Source organism: Eurytemora carolleeae, unplaced genomic scaffold (assembly GCF_000591075.1).
Source record: "Eurytemora carolleeae unplaced genomic scaffold, Eaff_2.0 scaffold433, whole genome shotgun sequence".
NCBI classification, from domain to species: Eukaryota; Metazoa; Arthropoda; class Copepoda; order Calanoida; family Temoridae; genus Eurytemora; species Eurytemora carolleeae.
Window position 1 is genome coordinate 124,831 of NW_019396375.1, and position 19,387 is coordinate 144,217.

At 34.4% G+C, this 19,387-nt stretch overlaps 1 protein-coding gene across 2 annotated transcripts; it reads right to left on the reverse strand.

The window, feature by feature from the left end:
- Nucleotides 1-488: 488 nt before the first annotated feature.
- On the reverse strand, nt 489-18,576 carry LOC111702002 (serine/arginine repetitive matrix protein 5). 2 transcript variants are annotated; one of them, XM_023473521.1, is made up of 10 exons: nt 18,481-18,576; nt 13,825-13,990; nt 8,005-8,219; nt 7,612-7,712; nt 6,167-6,240; nt 4,849-4,889; nt 4,164-4,601; nt 3,121-3,651; nt 2,633-2,812; nt 489-1,501 (listed from the first exon to the last, which is right to left on the reverse strand). In XM_023473521.1, the coding sequence occupies exons 1-10, from the start codon at nt 18,486-18,488 to the stop codon at nt 862-864; spliced, it is 2,394 nt and encodes a 797-aa protein (XP_023329289.1). In that variant the 5' UTR covers nt 18,489-18,576; the 3' UTR covers nt 489-861. The 2 variants fall into 2 exon arrangements, with proteins under 2 accessions (XP_023329289.1, XP_023329288.1); XM_023473520.1 differs by lacking the exon at nt 18,481-18,576 and adding an exon at nt 14,821-14,925.
- Between the last annotated feature and the right edge of the window lie 811 nt (nt 18,577-19,387).

The window sequence follows — 19,387 nt, forward strand, 5'->3', positions numbered from 1 at the left end:
ATTTTTAGATTTGTTGGATTTATGAAAAGTATCACCTCCGTCTTGGTTCGATCTTCATCTTAATCTTCTTGTCACATCCTCCATCTTGATTTTATATCCTCCATCTTAATTTCTTATCCTCCATCTTGATTTCTTTTCCTCCATCTTGATATCTCATCCTCCATCTTGATTTTGTATCCTCAATCTTGATTTCTCATCCTCCATCTTGATTTTTTATCCTTCATCTTGATTTCTTATCTTCCATCTTGATTTCTTATCCTCCATCTTGATATCTCATCCTCCATCTTGATTTCTTATCCTCCATCTTGATTTCTCTCCTCCATCTTGATTTTTTATCCTTCATCTTGATTTCTTATCTTCCATCTTGATTTCTTATCCTCCATCTTGATATCTCATCCTCCATCTTGATTTCTTATCCTCCATCTTGATTTCTCATCCTCCATCTTGATTTCACACCCTCCATCTTGATTTCCTATATTTCATCTTAGATTGTCATCCTCCATCTTTATTTTTCATCAGTTCTTTATCCTAATTTTGTATTCTCCATCATGATTTGTCATCCTTTATCTTGATTTTTTATCCTCCATCTTGTTTCTTATTCTTCATCTTGACTTCTCATTCTACATCTTGGTTTCTAATCCTCCATCTTGTTGCATCTTTATATTCAATATCTTATCCGTAATATCAAAAATATCCGTAATATCGGTTTTTAAACCCCATCTTTTCTAATTTTTCGCCTTCGCGGGTTTTAACTTTCAGTTTTTGATATCGTAAATAGTTTAGTATCCACAGCGACCTTCATCTTGTTTTTTTATTATTAAATGTCATCATGGACGACGAGGGTTTACCCGATTTAGTTTCTTAAACCCTGACAACCTCAACAATCTTCTTTGTGACCCTGAGGCATGGAGGTCGGACCTCGTAAATATCAAGTTCACACTCTCTCTGTCCTCTTGAGGCTATATAACTATGCATGGTTTTACTCTCGTCAATATACGCCATGGACACAGCTTCTTCTTTTCCAGGTTCGGAGGAAGAGTTTGGAGAAGAGCATGAGGAGAAAGATGAGGATGAGGATGATGATGAGGAGAAGGGAGACGAATGAGCCGAATCACTGCAACGGTTCAGCTCTTGAGGGTCTGAGCCCAGATCCTCTCCCCCTGAATCCATACAGATTCCTGGATCGCTGGGGGAGTGTGACATGGATTTGAGAGGAGAGACAGTTTGGAGAAGAAGTGGAAGAAAGTTTTCAACGGAACCTCTCTCCCGTCCCTGGTTATCGTTATGTTTTCTGTACTGATTTGTAAACCCGGAACTATACGTCTTCTGAGCAATCTTCTGTAGCTCCGTCCAGTCTCCTGTTATTGTTGTACGTCGGGATTTGAGTTTTTCATTTTTTCTCTGGAACTGTTGAGATTCTCCAGATTTGTTCTGCAACTGGTGAGAGGACTCATGACTGAGAAGAATTGCTCGGAGAGGAGATCCTCTATTATGAACATACCTTAAAAAGACATATTAGTCCGGGAAGATAAACCAGGGATTCTCATATCTTTGTTTAGGAAAGTGTGCGGCAATATCAGGGGGGGAATAGAAAAAAACGATCTGTCGTCAATTTTTGTGTTGTGCATCTCAGGATTAAGTATTGATGTCAATATTATGCAGACCTACGAATTAATTTAATTCCTCTTTGATATCCCGTGATAGTCACACCCTGCACGGATTACTTAGATTGTGTGATCAGCATTTATCCTCAAATTAAAAAGTGTCCAAATTGGATAAATTGAGATTAAGCGTTCAAGATTAATTATATCCACACAGCGCTGACTAAGCTCATAGTTTTTTTATATTTCTCCAAAAAACTGCAATACACTTATTTTGTATACTTAGGTATCAGATCCGGTTTCTGTTTGTTATAGAACTGATTTGAATAATATTAATGATAACATAATAATAATAATAGAATAGGTTCTTAAAAAAAATTCTTATAGTATTTTTTCAGATTTTGTTTATAATATTTAAAATATTTGAAAATATGGAATGCCCGAATCTTTTTTTCAGCTAAAGTCCAAACTCAAGACTTAGGTTTATCAGAACTTCAATATCAACCCTGCTTCTGAAAGATTTGACTTAAAGGGAGTGTAAAGTCGTATGTTGCAATTTTCTCAATTTGTATGGACGCCATGTTATTTGGTATGAGAAGTCTTTAACAATTTTCTCCTTATAGACGCAACAGATAGAAGTAAGATTAAAAGCGATAAAAAGCGCTTTTTTATCGCATTAAGCCTATACCCCCTTTCATTTTTCGCGAACACTCCCTTTAATACAATAGATTAATTAACAATAACAGATAGAACACTAGATATCGTCTTTTCAAGAGTTAGGGGTTTTTCGTTCACAATAACCCTGAGGCAGAAGCAGAAGCACATGGCTCCAGAGACAGAGCCTGTTCTACGTCCCATGCGCGTAACCCTTTGGGCTTCTGCCTAAGGGTTATTGTGAACAAAAAACCCCAAAATCTAGAAAAGACGACATAAAGTGTTCTATCTTTTATTGTTAATTAATATATGCTTAATGCAGACAAATATTTTATTTATTTTTTCTTTTAATTGGAGCATTCCAGAACTAAATATACCTGGGAAGATGGTGAGATGTTGCTATTCTGTTCAATCTCTGAGTTGAAACTCGTCCTTCGCTATGCGGACGAGATGTCCTCTCATCAAATAAATACTCCCCCTGTTCGTCCTGGCCCTCCCCTCGTCCTGTCCCGCACTGATTTGGAGTTGATATGTTCTTCTGTCCTAATTGTTTTCTCCTTTAATAATCATTTGTTTTGGAATCATGATTTTTAAAAATTCTACGATTAAAAAAACGTTTTATAAAACATATTAAAACCCAATTTGCAATTTAATTTCTGTATCTAACATAATTATCATAATCATATCGTTTATTTCGAATTCTGAATTATGTTGAATCAAATAGTATTTGAAATATAAAAAAATTACACCATCAGGTTGCGAAGATCTTTTTAGATTAGAGATTTCAAGTTTGAGGCGAGTAATCAACTTCTTCTTTAATAATCGTAGATTATCACAAAGTAAAGTTGACGCCAAAACGAATTTCCTGTAATTATTTTGCTTGCCAATACAGGTGCACTTTTCTTCTCCTGTTTTTTCTCTAACTCTTTCTGTATCCATCCTAGCATCATTAGAACCACTCCTACTCGTTCTTACATCTTGATAATCATCCCGGCTTGTCCTCAGACCTTGAGAGCTAACTATTTTACTCCGGGTACCTTGAGAGCTAGATCTACTAGTTCTTGTATCTAGAGAACTAACCCTGCTAGTTCTAGTATCTAGAGAGCTAAACCTCTCAGACCTAGACGAACTCAAATCCCTGATTTCTACACACGATTTATTTCTTCTCCGACTAGAAATATGATCCCTTGAACCCCTCCTCATGTTAACTCCATGTACAATTGTATCTTCATCCTCTTCTCTATTCTCATCTACTCCGGAGAAACTGAACCTATCCTCTTCGTCCTGGATACTCAATCGCTTTTTCCTGCTCCGCTCTGTAATCTGTCTCTCTAGTGTAGACAATGCGGCAAATGTTCTCTGGGGTCTCCTCTTGGTAGATTGTGTTTTGATCTCACTTCAACATTTTGAACATTAAGAACTGATCAAAGGGTGGCAATGCATGTTTAACCATAAAAATAAATAATTTAGGAACCTTTTTTAAATTCTGGAATTGCTCCGATTTGGTAGGAACTAAAATATACGGCAATAAGATTTTGTTATTGATTTATTTCTCTTAATGATTCCAACCTTGTACGTGAAATTTTTTCAAATAATTCAGGTTACCCACAAATGAAAAAAAAACTCTTCAAATAAGACAATTCAAATTTTGAATTAAATCTTCTGTGGCGCCTTGAATATGGTCTTAAAATGGCTTATTTTATAATTTGGCAATGAACGAAAGAAGTTTATACTTGCAGGGATTCATGAATATAAGGAAACAGACAAACTTTGAAGTCTCATCCTTTGTGGGTAACCCTGCATCCAGTCTCGACTAATATCATAAGGTAATTATCATAAGGTTTAGTCTATTTTTAAAACAAGATTTCCAAAAGAATATTTTTGTGAAAAATGTTTTAATATTCATTCCTGTGATTATCCATACTTCTAGAACTAGTTAAAGATGTTTTCCATTGTTCTGGTCTCAACCTTAGAGAAGAACTGAACCCTTCTCCGTCCAACAATGATCTTAAGTCTCTATCAGAAATGTTTTCTCTGCTTCTTGGTTCTGTTTGCTCTAGGTGTTCAGGGCTTTCCTGTTTATCTGTCTCCGGGTCCTGTCTAACATTAGGCTCTGGGTCTCCAGGTTTCCTTAAACTCCAGTTAATATTCTCTTCTTTCCCCGGGTTTACGTCATTTTTTTGTTTTCCAAGAAATAAAATTTCAAGTTCATCCCCCTCCATTGATCGCATGTTCTCTTCCATCCTATCCCTGGTCTCCTGGTCTATCCTGTTCTTATCTATACCCGAATTAGACTCCCATCCCTTCTTATCCTCCCAATGATACATCGCATGATCCCTGCTATACCTGAAAAATCTCAATTCTTAAAACTTTATATTGAAAAAAACATTAAAAAGTTAATTTTTCCCCAGAGTTAAACTGAGAAGTTGTTTCTCTTGGTTAAAGTTATGCCTAAAATTACAAAGAAAATGCAATTTAATGATTCCTGGATATCAGAAAGATAATCAATTTGAAATCATGACCAATTCACCCCCCCGGGGGGGTATGGTATCTCTCCCTTGGTTTGATCAAGGTAAGAAGAAAAATGAGAGTCCTTGGTGGTAGAGAAGCCATTAGAGAGGATTTCCAGTTATCCTACAAAAATATATATTGTATCCGTCCTACAAAAATTTATGTTGTATCCGTCCTACCCAAATATATATTGTATCCGTCCTACCCAAATATATATTGTATCCGTCCTTCACAAATATATATTTATCCGTCCTACCCAAATATATATTGTATCCGTACTACACAAATATATATTTATCCGTCCTACCCAATATATATTGTATCCGTACTACACAAATATATATATTGTATCCGTCCTACACAAATATATATTGTATCCGTACTACCCAAATATATATTGTATCCGTCCTTCACAAATATATATTGTATCCGTCCTACCCTAATATATATTGTATCCGTCCTTCACAAATATATATTTATCCGTCCTACCCAAATATATATTGTATCCGTCCTACCCAAATATATATTGTATCCGTCCTACACAAATATTTATTGTATCCGTACTACCCAAATATATATTGTATCCGTACTACACAAATATATATTGTATCCGTCCTACACAAATATTTATTTGCTTGATCCCAAGAATCAGATACACAACGCAAAAATTCTGAAGCATCTCAGTCGTTAAAAATGTGTCGTTTAATAAAGAGAATTCGATCTAAACGTCTGTGTGTTTATTTTGTTTGAAAAATTATGTTTGAAGTATAATTTGTAATCTTTCATGGTTTTGAACAAAAACCTCATATATAAAAATATAACAAATTAACGCATTTGCAACCAGAGCAAGTTCAGAGTCAGACCAATAAATTAGAGCTAAAATCAGAAAAAAATACAAAAAATAAAACCTTGGGAGGAGTAAACTTCAACACTTAACCATTGTTCCTCTTCAATATAATGAGCAAAATGTTTTATGTAGCTATGATAATTTTAAAAGTCACTGGCAACAAAAAACACTAATCTGATTGTCGTTTTCTTTTCTTATTTGTTACAGATATATTTCTAAAAATATGGCTTAAACATTCTAGACACAGAAAGATATAAAAATAAGAAAATGCAAAATCCATTGGGATAATTCTTCTATTATAGTAATATCAGTTTTTTAAACGAAAAGAATTCTGCCGATTTTTTGTTTGTTACTTCTGTAAATTACTCCAAGGTCAAAATGTTGAATTACTAGTAAGACTTTGCAACCTCGAAGCTCCTCATGTTATTATTTTACGCCAAGTTTTAAAAAATTGATCTTATTTGGTTGCATGTTAGATTTTGTATTTCTCAATAGTCTTTAAAAAGAGTATTTTTGAGTCTTATCAATTTGACGTAAAAAATATGATTTTAACCTTGTATTGAAAATCTCCATCTTCCTTCCCTTCTTTCCTATACTGAGGGAAAACAAGACCACGCTCCATCGATCCTAAAAATAATGAATTATTAATATTTCATTAATTAAGTTAATGTCGTCATTTCTAGCTTTGTTGACAAACAAAACACAGCTAATAAAGTTGATTGCAAACATTTATCCTAGATGCGAATATGAGAGTAAAACACTTTAAAATCTATTTCTAAATCTTATACAGGATTGTACACAAAGGACTAGACTGCACAGTACACAGTGAACAGTTTTCCAACTTATTTTTTAAGCTAAAGGTCTGTTGCAGCTGTTCTTTTCTAATATTATAAAATTTACTAGGCGTTATTCAAAATAACGTTTCATCGTTCGTCTCAACATGGAGGAAAACTAATAGTAGTATGAAGGTCATGTACAGGGTTACCAACAAAGGATGAGACTGTAAAGACGACTTGAAACATTTTAAATATTTTCTGCCTTGAATATTGTCTTTCCATGCCCTATTTATGACAACGAAAGGAACTAGTTAACAGTTGCAGAGAATCATGAATATAATCCTTGTCCTTGTATAATCCTTGCTACAGGATTTCTAAAATGTGTTACGTTTATTTTGTCCCTTGAAAATTAGCAATGACATTTAGATTTCTGTTCGGAATTTTACTAAATAGATCAACATTTCTTAATCTCCAACATGTCCGGAATCCGCATGCTTTTAAAAAGGGAATAAAATCTAGATCAAGTTTAAGAATAGTCTTAAAATCAAAATGTACACCCATGTATAAGATACCCTTAATCAAATATCAACCTTAAGCAACGAGGTCGAAATTCTCCGCCCCCCTTCCCGTCCGCCATGCCCCCCTCACTAAACATTTCTCCGGTGTGGGGATTAAGTGCTTATTAAAATACATAAATGATAAATAAATTAGTTATAAGGAAACGTGGGAATTAAAAATAAAAGAAATGATGGGTTCAAATATAATCAATAATTTATTATTCAATCAAAAAAAGAGATTTTTAAATACATATTAAATAAAGGTTTTAGAGACGACTGTACGGAATTAATTTAGTTTTTTATCAATTGTATCCGTGAAACTGTAAACTTACTTTTTAGCCAAATCATTTAACATATAACTATATAGGAAAAAAATCTTTTGAAAGTCTCATCTTTTTATGGGTAACCCTGTATACCTGATATATATTGAATACCGTTTATGTTTATTGCGCCTATAGCAATATACATATATCAATACAATCTATATATACAACAATCTATATATACATATAGATTATTGTTATCTAACCCACAGGGTTACACACAAAAAATGAGACTTTTTTGTCTTTTGTCAAATAATTCAATAGACTTTATCAATGATACAAAATCTTATTAAATCTAGAGAGTTTTATGAAAGTCTCATTCTTGTGGGTAACCCTGTTTACCTGATAAGTATTGATCCCGTCCATTTTTATTGCTCCTGTCGGGACCGGAACCAGGCGTGAACAATCCTGAATCTAGATCTATTCTTTTCCGAACCTTTCTCCTGCATACATCATCCAGTCTTATTGAAAGGAGATAACAAGAGAGAAAAAGAGATTAATCATAGAGTAATGAGGATAAAGGGATAAGGTATTGAAACAGAGAAATTCCAGAGGCGTGAAAGATAAAAATATTACGATTTTAAGGATGGAAGGAGTAAGGTTTGAAGGATGGAAGGAGTAAGGTTTGAAGGATGGGAAGAGCATGGTATAAAGAACGGGAGAAGGTTGAAGGGACGGTTTAAGTAAGTTCTGAAGGCCAGAAAATCTACCAAAAAAACAAAAAGACTTAAATCCCTGAATCCTGAGAGAGCCAAAATAATCTTTGCTCTGGTTCCTTCACTTGAATCGCTCATTTGTCCTGAACCCGTCCTGCTCCGGTCTCCGGGTCTGCTCCAACCCCAGAGAGAACGGAATTCTCTAGTTTCGTCTTTGATAAGTCTTGGTTCACTTTTATGCCAAGTATATTGGTTTAAACCCTCTCCTCTTAACCTTCTCAGCTCGACCAAACTCTGAAATAAATTAACAAGTTTCAAAATGCAAATTTTGTCAGGTAAATCTAGTGGATTATTGTTTTGTTTTTTAAATTAACCCATTTTACTAAAATGGACTGTAAGCATAACCTTTATCTAATCAATAATATATAGAAGATAACCTCGTTTTTCTGACTCCAAAAAAAATAATAATAAATTAATGCAATAAATGGAAAGTTAGAGAGTGGAGAGACCATCCTCTACTCTGGCCCTGAGAGGGAGTGGCTATTATGATAGCATGAGAAACCACTAATAGAATGCACTCTAAATTAAATCATAAATCGTTTATTTTACAAAACAAAACATCGCTTTTAACAAAAATCCGCTTATTTTGCAGAAGACGATGGTGACTGACAAATAAACGACCCAAAATCGCTTATTTTCAGTAAAAAAATCGCCTATTTTAAATACAAAAAATCTCTTATATTCAACAAAAAACTTACTTATTTTCAACAAAAAAATTGTTAATAAAAATCGGTTATTTAAACAAAACGCTTATTTTTTTATAAATAATCGCTTAAATTCACCTAAAAATACCTTTTTTTTAAAAACATAATTTTCAGAATCATGTACAGGGGGTAGAGGCTAAAGGGGGCTCTGTGCCCCCTCCTGGGTCAGTGAAGTCTATGGTTTTCATGTGAAATAAAGACATTATTTTGGTACAAGAAGGGGGAAGGGGAAGGGACAAAAAGAGGAAAGGGGAAGAAAAGGAAATGGTGAAAGTGAAAGAAAAGAGGATTGGAAAAGGGATGGGTCAGGAAATGATGGAAGGGAAAGGGGATAAATATTGAGCTAATGGAAGGGTTAATGAATGGGAAAGAGAAAGGGGAAATTTATTGGGGAAGGAAAAGGGGAAAGGGGTGCAAAAGGGAAAAGTGGAAAGAGCCGGGGAAAAGGGGGGAAGGGAATGAGACGGGAATAGGAAAAGAGAAAGAGGAAGATTAAGAAAAAGGGAGGGGAAAGATCGAGAAAAGAGATGAGAAAGGGGACAGAGAAAACTGAAGGTAATGGGTACAGAGCAAAAAAACAGGAAGGAAAGTGAAAAAAGAGAAAGGGGAAGGGAAAGAAAAAAAGGGAGGAAAGAGGAATGGGGAAATGAACGGGATATGAAAGAGGAAAGGGAGTAGATAAAATGGAAAGGGGGAGGAAAAGACAAAGGAGATGGGATGGGAATATAAAAGAGGTATGAGGAAGGGAAAGAGAAAGAAAAACGGGAAACAGGAAACTGGAAAGTGAAGGGGAAAAGGAAATGAGAAGGAAAAAGGGAAAAGGAAGAAAAAGAAAGGATTAAAGGGGACAGGAATGAGGAACTAAAAGGGGGAAGGGAAAGTGGGAAAGGAGAAAGAACAAGGGGGAATGAGGATGGGAAATAGGAGGCACAGCGGAAGGGGAAGAGCAGGAAAAGGAAATGGAGAAGAAAAAGGAATGGGAAAGGGTAAGAGAAGGGAAGGGGGAACACGCAATTTCACAGTATATAGGAATGGTGGGGGGTAAGTTTAAGAAATTCTTAACTATATGAGAAATCATTTAGTATGGTTAAGGATAAGCCCCCCCTACCCCCCTCCGGAAAAAAATCCCCTGATCCTGATCTTCTTAATCGTTTCATCCAATCATGGAGACAACGTTTCCAGGAAGTATTGAACCGTCCTGAACCTGAAGAACCAGCAGAACCTAAACCCTCAGAAATAACCCTGGACATTGATACTGGACCCCCTACTACAGGAGAAGTCAAGGTTGCTATTCTTGCCATGAAAAGTAAGTAAGCTCCTGGTATTGAAATGATACAGGCTGAGATGTTGATAGCTGACCCCCAGCTATCCAGCAAGGTTCTAACTGAATTTTTCAGAAAAATCTGGGAAGGAGAGGTGATCCCAGAGGACTGGTCTAAAGGAATAGTTGAAAAACTACCAAAGAACGGAGATAAAGGAAAGTGTGACAACTGGAGAGGAATAACCCTTCTGTCCATCCCCAGTAAAATACTCTGCAGAATTATTTTGAAAAGGACGGATAAAGCCATTGACAGTTAACTACGGGAGGAGCAAACAATAACCGGTAGAGGCTGCATTGATCAATTTTTTTCTCTCTGCAACATCATTGAACAGTGCTCTGAATGGAACCAGCCATTAAATATAAACTTTGTGGATTTCAGGAAAGCATTTTGATAGTATTCACACTTCACAGAACTAGTCTGTGGAAGATAGCTAGGAGCTATGGAGCTGGCAATTGACTGGGTGATAAGGAAGACCACCTGGGACAGAAAAAGAGGGATTCAGTGGGGCTTGTTCAATCAATTAGAAGACCTGGACTTCGCTGATGATTTAACTCTACTACGCTCAAATCACAGAAACATGCAAGAAAAGTCTGTCAGATTGGTAAAATATGCAAAACAGGTATAACTCTATGTAAACACCGACAAAACAGAGGCTATGAATATCAGTAATTAGCCAAATCAAACCTTAGTTATGGAAGGAAAAAATGCAGTTTGTTGAAAAGTTCACCTATCTTGGGAGTGTAATAAGCAAGGATAATGGAGCAAAGATAGATATTACGTCAAGACTGTCTAAAGCAAGACACGCAATTATCCTGCTGACCAATATCTGGATATCAAACAAGCACAGCATGAAACAAAAAATTGAAACTGTAAAACAGCAATGTAAAATCTGTGCTTCTCTACGGTTCAGAGTGCTGGAGGGTGGTGAAGGGAGCAAAGTGTCTTCCATCCATAACACCTGTCTAGATGAGAAGGATATGCAGGATATTCTGGCCCAACCAGATTTCCAATGCAGAACTGGACTCCAGGACCAATAGTATAGATATGCAAGAAGAGATCAAAGGAAGAAGGTTAAGATGGTTGGGACATGTACTGAGAATGGAAAATACTAGGACACCTAAGACAGCACTACGATTGACTCCACCACAGAGAAGGAGCAGAGGCAGACGAGGGAGGGAGTCCAGAGTTCCTCAAATAGTAATCACCGCCACCCAAATCTGTTTTGCGGCAAGCGCGCTCCTCAATTGGTAATCTCAACCACCTCAATTAGTAATCACCGTAAAATTTTGTTTTCTGTGATTTTAATTTGATGCACTTTTAACACAATTTTTGACATCTATCGGGGTTTTATGGCATCTGTATTGACTTAAACTAAATTTTCAAATTATTTTCAGATTTGTTTGGTCAACAAAAACTGAGAATCAAGGCACAGTTCATTTTAGCCGAATCTTCGATCCAATTCGCCACTTTAATGACTGCATTTCATGATTGGCGTCAAGATACAAAAAAGGTCGGGCTGCCTGTTTACTAAAAATTATCTCATCGCGCCCAAAGTAATATCAATCTCCATTTAAAAGATATTTTCAAAAAACCTTTACAGTGTTTAGATTTTTGTATTGGCCAACTCGAGTTCAACATCTACAACAAAACTAATTATATGCATAGAAAGAACATAAAATTTTAAAAAATTAGTCTCATCACACCAACTACTGAAAATGAAGTATTTAGTCCACTAATAATGGGTTAAAGTTTCCTCTCTATATAAGGAGTGTAAAACAACATTCAGAGGAAAATGCCGCAAACATTCTTAAAGCGAAACTTGAAACTAAAAAACGTAATATATTTCTAGCACATAGTGTGGCAGATTTATTGATTTATTTTCGAAACTAAGGAGCAATAAAGAAAGCTTTAACAATATTGTACACCATAGGGCCATTAAAAGAGGTCAATATGGTCTTATTTCTAAGAAATAAACGATTTAATTTTATGCTTTTTTGGGCTGATTACTATTTGAGGTGGTGGAGATTACCAATTGAGGAGCGCGCTTGCCGCAAAACAGATTTGGGTGGCGGTGATTACTATTTAAGGAACTCTGAACTCCCTCCCTCTGCAGACCCAAGACTACTTGGAGACGCAGTGTGGACACAAAGCTGAAGGAGATTAATCTAACCTGGGGAGAAGCTGAGAAGATTGCTAAGAAGAGAGAAGAATGGAAAGGGATTTTCAAGCGGCCTTATGTCCCACCAGGGCCGAAGAGGATTAAGTAAGTAATTTTGGCAGAGAAACCACAAATAAATAAAAAGTTTAAAGAAACAAAAATTTATACTTGATCAGACAAAGCTTTTAAGGATGCCGTTGTAAATCGAGCATTGTCATCTTACATAGAGGGTCACTTTAATCAACGCTTACAGTCCCTTTAAGCATAGAAATCACAAGAAAACTGCTTAAATGTTGTTTTCCTGTTTTACATTTTAATATGTCTCACAGTATGAAGATATTTTACAGGAAATTTTTTAAATTGGCTTTATGCACCTAATTTTTAAATTGTTTAAATCACGGAAAATGTAAGATGATATTTCCGATGATTGCACAGAAATATTTTGATATTTTTTTCAAGGTACAGTGGGACCCATAAAACTGTGAAATAGGAAGACGATTCTTAAGCTTACACAAGCTATAATTTAATTATAAGTTGAGTATCAAGCTATGGTAAAACTATTTGCTTCATCACAACATACCGTATTGCTATTTTACAGTTTAATGGGTATCACTGTATAAAGATACGAGGTATGTTCAATAAGTTTTACGAAAACAAATCTAAAGGTACTTCTAGACGTCTCAGCCCTGTAATTTTCTTTTTCAAAGCTCACTGTATCCCTCCCGGTGTTCTTCTTTCGGCAGACTTTACTCATAAAACTTTTTATTTCTTTGTAATCCGCCTTTTCCTTGAGGTTCTCCGTTGTCACAGCATGGGAAAGTTTTTAAAAACAACCAGGGAAAGAGGACACTTGGGAAGTATGGGATGCTCGATACATAAAAAATTAGTGTTTACTCTCCAGATATAAAGCAGGCACCTTTGACACGATCCAAAATGCATAAGAGAGTAATAAAATTGACAAGCCAATACTCTACAAGTGAACTAAAAGTCAAAAAGTGTAATTGAAAGTGTTAGCAGAACGAGGAAATGTCTGAGCAGAAAAAGGCCAAAAAAACCCCACAAATAGTCGACAACCAAATTCGCAAGTTTTGATGAGCTTGACATCTACAAAAATATTTTTAAAGCAAGATTTGAACAATATTTGCTCCAAAGAGGTACTTTGAAAAAAAATACTAATTTGTTTGCTGAAATGTAGATTACTACTATAAAAACCCTCAAGGACCCTTTCTACAATAAAGGCTTACCCTCCTCTGACTTTTTAAGGTTACCCGAAGTTTAAGTCTGTAGATAAGGTATTTAGGCTGTAACAAGCATCGTTAACGGGATCCTGGAGAAAGCTAATTGCTTGCAATCGCGTCTGATCGACATTAGCTTGTCAGAAAACTGAACCGCGGTATAAATATAGGGAACTTAAAAAAAACTTAATGGGCTAAGACGTCTAGATTCTAGAAGTACCTTAAAAAAAATTCGCAAAACTTATTAAACATTCCGACCGTATTTTACAGGATATTCAATTTATATTCAAGTGTTTTTATGCGCTTCATGAAGATCCACTGTAAATTGTTTATATCACGGAAAATGTTTGAAAGTGTTAGATGATATGTTTGATGATTGTGCAAAAATATTTTCATATTTCTCAAGGCTAACATCATCACCTGGTGTGAGCTGAACGTTTCCGTTCCACGGTTTCTCCGGAACTGAGTTCCGTCCGGTCCTTTAGAGATGGTTCTCTCATTCTCTCCGCTCCGCCCCCGTCTTCCTACTCCAACCTTATCCCGGAGCATCCTATGATCTGTAGAGTGTGATCTGAGAACTCGAGAACTAAGATAAAAAATATTAAATCTTATAATCCGTAGAGGTTACAAAACTATGAATTTACAAAAAAATATTTTCTAAGAACAATTTTATTAGAAACTGATTACTTGCCACAAACGTAAATTTTCTAATGCATATAACAGTGCAATCTGATGATGAATTCTCTTTATATTTCATACTTTAAACACTCTCACACAATAATCTATGACAGCAATAAAATCTTGATATCCATGGCTACAAAAAAATGGCAGGTTAAGCCAAGTGCAAAAGTATGTCTGATCAAAACAAAAGCCAACCAAGGACGAAAGTCTGACCGATTTTAATGGATGATGCATAATTTACACAACTGTGTATGTCACTATGCTTACAAATTTAGCCAGCAAAATTCGTTTGCAATAAATTAGTTAAAACTAATAAAACTTGTCAAAATTTTTGTAAAATTTCGTAGAAATTATAAAGTTCTAAAATTAGTCAAATTGTAATTTCAATTGTGTAATTATAAACCTGGCTATCTAATTACATTGCTGGATACTACGGAGAACATGGTTAGTCACAAACAATGAGATTTAGAATATTAAACTCGGAGACTATCACAAAACTTTATAAGGTTGCTCTTTCTTCTTTTTAAATCTTCATTTTTAATGGATTTTTTTTTGGCAGAATTGACGAGAAGTATCATAACTTTATAGTATTGATTAAGACTTAAGATCAAAATAGAATGGTTTGAACGATGCATGTGAAGGTAGCGTAAACCACACAAAGGATTTTGAAGAGTAGAAGACAGAGAGGAGAGGGATGGTAGAATACAGTAATTACAGCTGTTTATTAGTGCTTACCAATAACATTCAACCGTTGAATTTCCAGGGTGTCCCAATAAACCAGGGAATGCAGTGACGAGTTCGATATTGTCTTTGTTATGAATTAGCATTGCAATACCTGATTTCAAAAGACATAATATTATTATGTCTGCTAGAGTTTATTTTATAAAAACAGTAAATGGCTGTAAAGATGTGTTTACAAAAATAAGATTTATAATTTCTGGACTTTGTTGTAATCCATGCATGATTGATAATGTTCACTAAAATATTTGTATCGGTACTCGATCTGCCTATGCAGTAAACGAGCCTCCGCTATACAGCACAGTTTCTTTATAAATCTTGGGTTTTACATGTAATGAAGAATTTTTTAAAAATTGTTTCAGCATAGTAGGACAAGCATTTTACTAAAGATTAATGTTATTTATTGATTGTCATGATTTGTAACTTATATTGACTCATAAAGTGGTTTATAAGATTTAACTTTTATAAAGAAGAAAGGAGGCTATTTGGAAATTCATTTCTAAATTGAACTTAGTTTATTTTGTTTTAATCGTTGATTTAAGCAAAACCTTTTTTTAAGAATTCTTTTTATGAATTCAGCTTAATTTTTGCTTATCTTAATCTGATAAAAATTTCAAACAAAGGTATCGCTTAAATAAAGATTATAAAATATCAAATATCAAGTGCCCCCCCTCCCCACTTTGAGGAAGGCAGAGTCGAGAGATGATAAATTCAAACCTCAGATTGTCTTGGCAAGTACAAAATTTACTAATTTGTATTATTCCTGCTTTTGATTGTCGTCTTTGTCTTTTCCTATGCACAAACCCGGAAAGCGCATTGTGAATATTTTTTCTTGATTACCCTGTACCCTGTAGTTATCGAACCTTTGATTTTTAGGTACTTTTAAGAACGGACAATCTGTCTAAATCTCTTCGTAAAGAATTTCTGGACAATCAAAGAAAAAAAAAACATGACAAATGTTGTTTTAATCATATTTACAAGACATTTCTTTTAAACTTGAATTGATTGATAATCCCGGAATTAACCGTGAATTATTCACGAATGATTATTGTATGAATCCGCGAACAAGATTTTCTAAACCGCATTTTTCACATTCCATGACTTAAATACTTTATATTTTAAACTGTCTAAGAGCTTATTTAATCAAAAGCCAAAATTAGGGAAAGGGGGTAAGGGGGAATCTCATCTCGCATTTTTGCACTTTTTTCAAAAAACTTTGTGTACATGGTCCATTTGAAGTTGGGTTGGAAAACTAACATTTTCTCCCTTTCAAATTTTGTTCGAGAGATATAATTGGGGATGTAAAAATGTGTGAAATATACATAACATTGTCTTCACAATTTCAAACAAAATATTAAGAGGCTATCTAACTGGACAGTACTGCAAGAATATTAAGAAATAAAGGAATTGAGTCTTTGCCACAAACTCTGATTTTTAAATCTCTATATCTTTGCAACCCAATGTCGTAGACTTAAAATATTTCAAACTATGAATTCTGTTAGATAAAATAACCTTAGTTAGAAATATCAAAGCTTCTCGCCATCAGGTTAAAAGGATATAGGGATAGGAAAATCAGTGTTTGTGGCAAAGACTCAATTCCTTTACGTAATTTCAGCCAGAATCAAATCCACTGTAACAGACCTTTATAGTCTTAATAAAATTGTTTTCCTTGTTCATATTATTTGAAATGGTTTCTTTTCTTCCCTCCCTTATCCCCTCTCCCTCCTCCACCTTTCATCGCTAGAAAAATTGTGATGACAACAAGTTTTTGAAATTACTGAATTGTAAACGTATACATAATTCATTTCTCTTTTTTTGGCTGCAGTCCAATAATTTAGCAAATTTCTATTTCACTTTTGACACTTTCATTCATATTTAAATGACAGAAATAAACGTTGGTAATCTTTTTTAAATGTACTTTTTATATGTACACATATCTCAAAGTCTACAAACTAATTTAATGTTTTGTGTACAGAATATTGAGATAGACCTCACTTGTTAAATTTCTACACAAAAATAAACTTTTCCAGTAAATCTTTGAAGAATACTTTCCAGGGAATAGGAATAAAGGGAAGGGAAATGGCGCTGGTCTGGCATAACAAAGCCAGTCGCACTGCTTTGCAGACGAGTTCGGTATCACACACGCACACTCTTTTGGTACAGACACACAGCATGACTACAGTCAAGGAAATTGCAGAACAATGCCGTCTTCGCTGTTCTACTATATTATTTGTTAAATCCCGAACAACACACAAAGCTTTGATGAAATCTGCTTAGTCTTTTTTTCTTTATACCTTTTAAATATTCTTTTTGTATCTTCTTTATACTTCTCAATAAATTCTTAATAATCACCAAAAATTTTATTGAATTCTTACTATACAAGACTTGTGTGATCTTCTAATTTTCCTTCTCATTAAAAGGTCCTATGGGGGGGGGGAAATTTGACACCCCGCCCCTTGTAGTTTTTCTTACATAACTTAAAAAATATTGATCTTAGACTGTTAAAATTTTCGGTTTTTTCCTAAATAATCATAGTTCTCCTTTTAGGCCTAAAACCGCGGACTTAAACACCAACTCAAGCTCACTGCCTGAATTTTGGGGGTTAATTAATTACCCCCCCTCCCCCAGTGTTTTATTTTAAATAAATCAAAAAGTGTTGTTCTTTCCAAATTTCATACATTAGATTCCGAGGGGGTAAACCCCTTCCCCTCCACTCCCACTCACTTCAAGTAAAGAGTATATCATTTTTCTTCAATTATTAAAAAACTTTGTAACGCAATATACAAAGCTAGAGTTACAGCAACAAATTTAATTTACTGAGCTTAAAAAGACAGATCTTCCACCCCAAGAGTATAAACAAAATTAATTTGTTTTCGTCATTTAAAATTAAGCTCGAACCACAAATAGTTTATTATGAATTTTAATCAAATTTTATTCTTTCATTTAAAATGTTGACTATTTATATACATAGAGAATAGAATATATAGAGAGGCATTAAAAGAATCTCTCGGTATGCATTTTTTCAGTCCCTTTCAGCCTGAAAGGGAGTTCAAAGTGTACAAATCATGTAAATGTTTACAAATTATATGCAGTAGAGTACATTAATACAGTATGTTCCTTAGACTATCCATTTCAATTTCGAATTTTTTAAAATTTACACTTTTTTCTAGTAAATTCCTCTCTATATATTCTATTCTCTATGGATATATATGATATAAAATATATATAAAATACAATACTACACTTATTTTTATTAAACAATTAACAATACACAAATGTACACTTCTAGACTGTAAAGCACCAATGCCGAAATTCTTATGTACTGTATATATACCTACAGTACACGCCTACAGTACCTACTTACGCAAACTCTTGAGGTACACACACAAACACATGATACTTTCAAATAATATGAACATCAATAACTTATTAGATTAGTTTACCAAACTTTTCACACCATTTTACTGTAGAAATAAATATCAGTTAAAAATATCTTCTTTTGTAGTTTGACTTGGCAAAAAAGATTTTTTTGTCAATCTTTGAGGAATTTCATTCACTTAAATCAAAATGCTTTATCTTGGGTTCTCAGAATACAGAAAATGATTAATCGAATATTGATGAATTGATAAAGACTGTTATGTATAAAACACTGCTTACTGGAGCATTGTTTAGCTGTATGGATCCTAATAGACTGGGGACCGGAGATAGCAACGCGAACCCCCACAGTAGCTGACACCGCTCTCTCATTCGAACAAAACCGCCTTGCATGTACTGTACCGCAGAGGGTTCAAAACCGCCTTGCATGTACTGTACCGCAGAGGGTTCAAAACTTAAAACTAGGTAATAGAAACCAGGTTTTACTTAATAGGCTAAGGCAATTTTGTAGATATTAATACATTCAAAAAGAAATATTAGTTTATATTGTTAGTTTTACTTTCCTAAATTTTTTTAAAAAATTTTAGAGATAAAAATTACAAAGTACAAGATAGCAATTATTTAATTCAGGTAACTTGGTAGAGAACAAACTGGTTTTTAAACTTGATAAGCAGTTTCTGTATTGATCCTGTTAACAAAACTAACACTATAGTCATAACAACCGTTAATGTTGCACATTTCTTGTGACTTGTTTTGTTGAGTTGCAACTTCTTAACTAACTTATGACTAAAAAACCAAAAAACTATTCTGTAACTATTCTGTTTAGGATGGATATCGAGATAAGAGAGGGGATTTAATTCTAAAAAATTAATAATCACACCAGAGATGGAATTTAAAGAATTTGAGCCGCGGTTTAAATCCGCCAAAACCCGGTTCAAATTCAGTGCCGGCTTAAATCTTGAAACATTTGATACAATTTAAAGTGGAACCAACCATATTTAAACCGCGACTTAAATTTAAACCGCCGCTCAAATTCTTTAAATTCGGCCACAGATCTTATTATATAGGTTTTCTCTAAATCGAAAATAAAGAGCTTAATTATTCCAGAGTTTATAATTATGAGTTTTATGAAAATACTTTTGATCATTCAATGTCGCCCTAGTTCTTATACGCCACGCGGGACTTGATG

Excerpts from the sequence above, each read along its gene's own strand:
- LOC111702002 (XM_023473520.1), bottom strand. The coding sequence starts at position 14,912 with ATGCTAATTCATAACAAAGACAATATCGAACTCGTCACTGCATTCCCT. Across the intron at positions 7,713-8,004 it reads TTGGCTCTCTCAGGATTCAG|GAGAAAGGTTCGGAAAAGAA; the intron begins GGATTTAAGTCT and ends TGATGTATGCAG. Across the intron at positions 4,890-6,166 it reads ATGGAGATTTTCAATACAAG|GATAACTGGAAATCCTCTCT; the intron begins GTTAAAATCATA and ends ATATTTTTGTAG.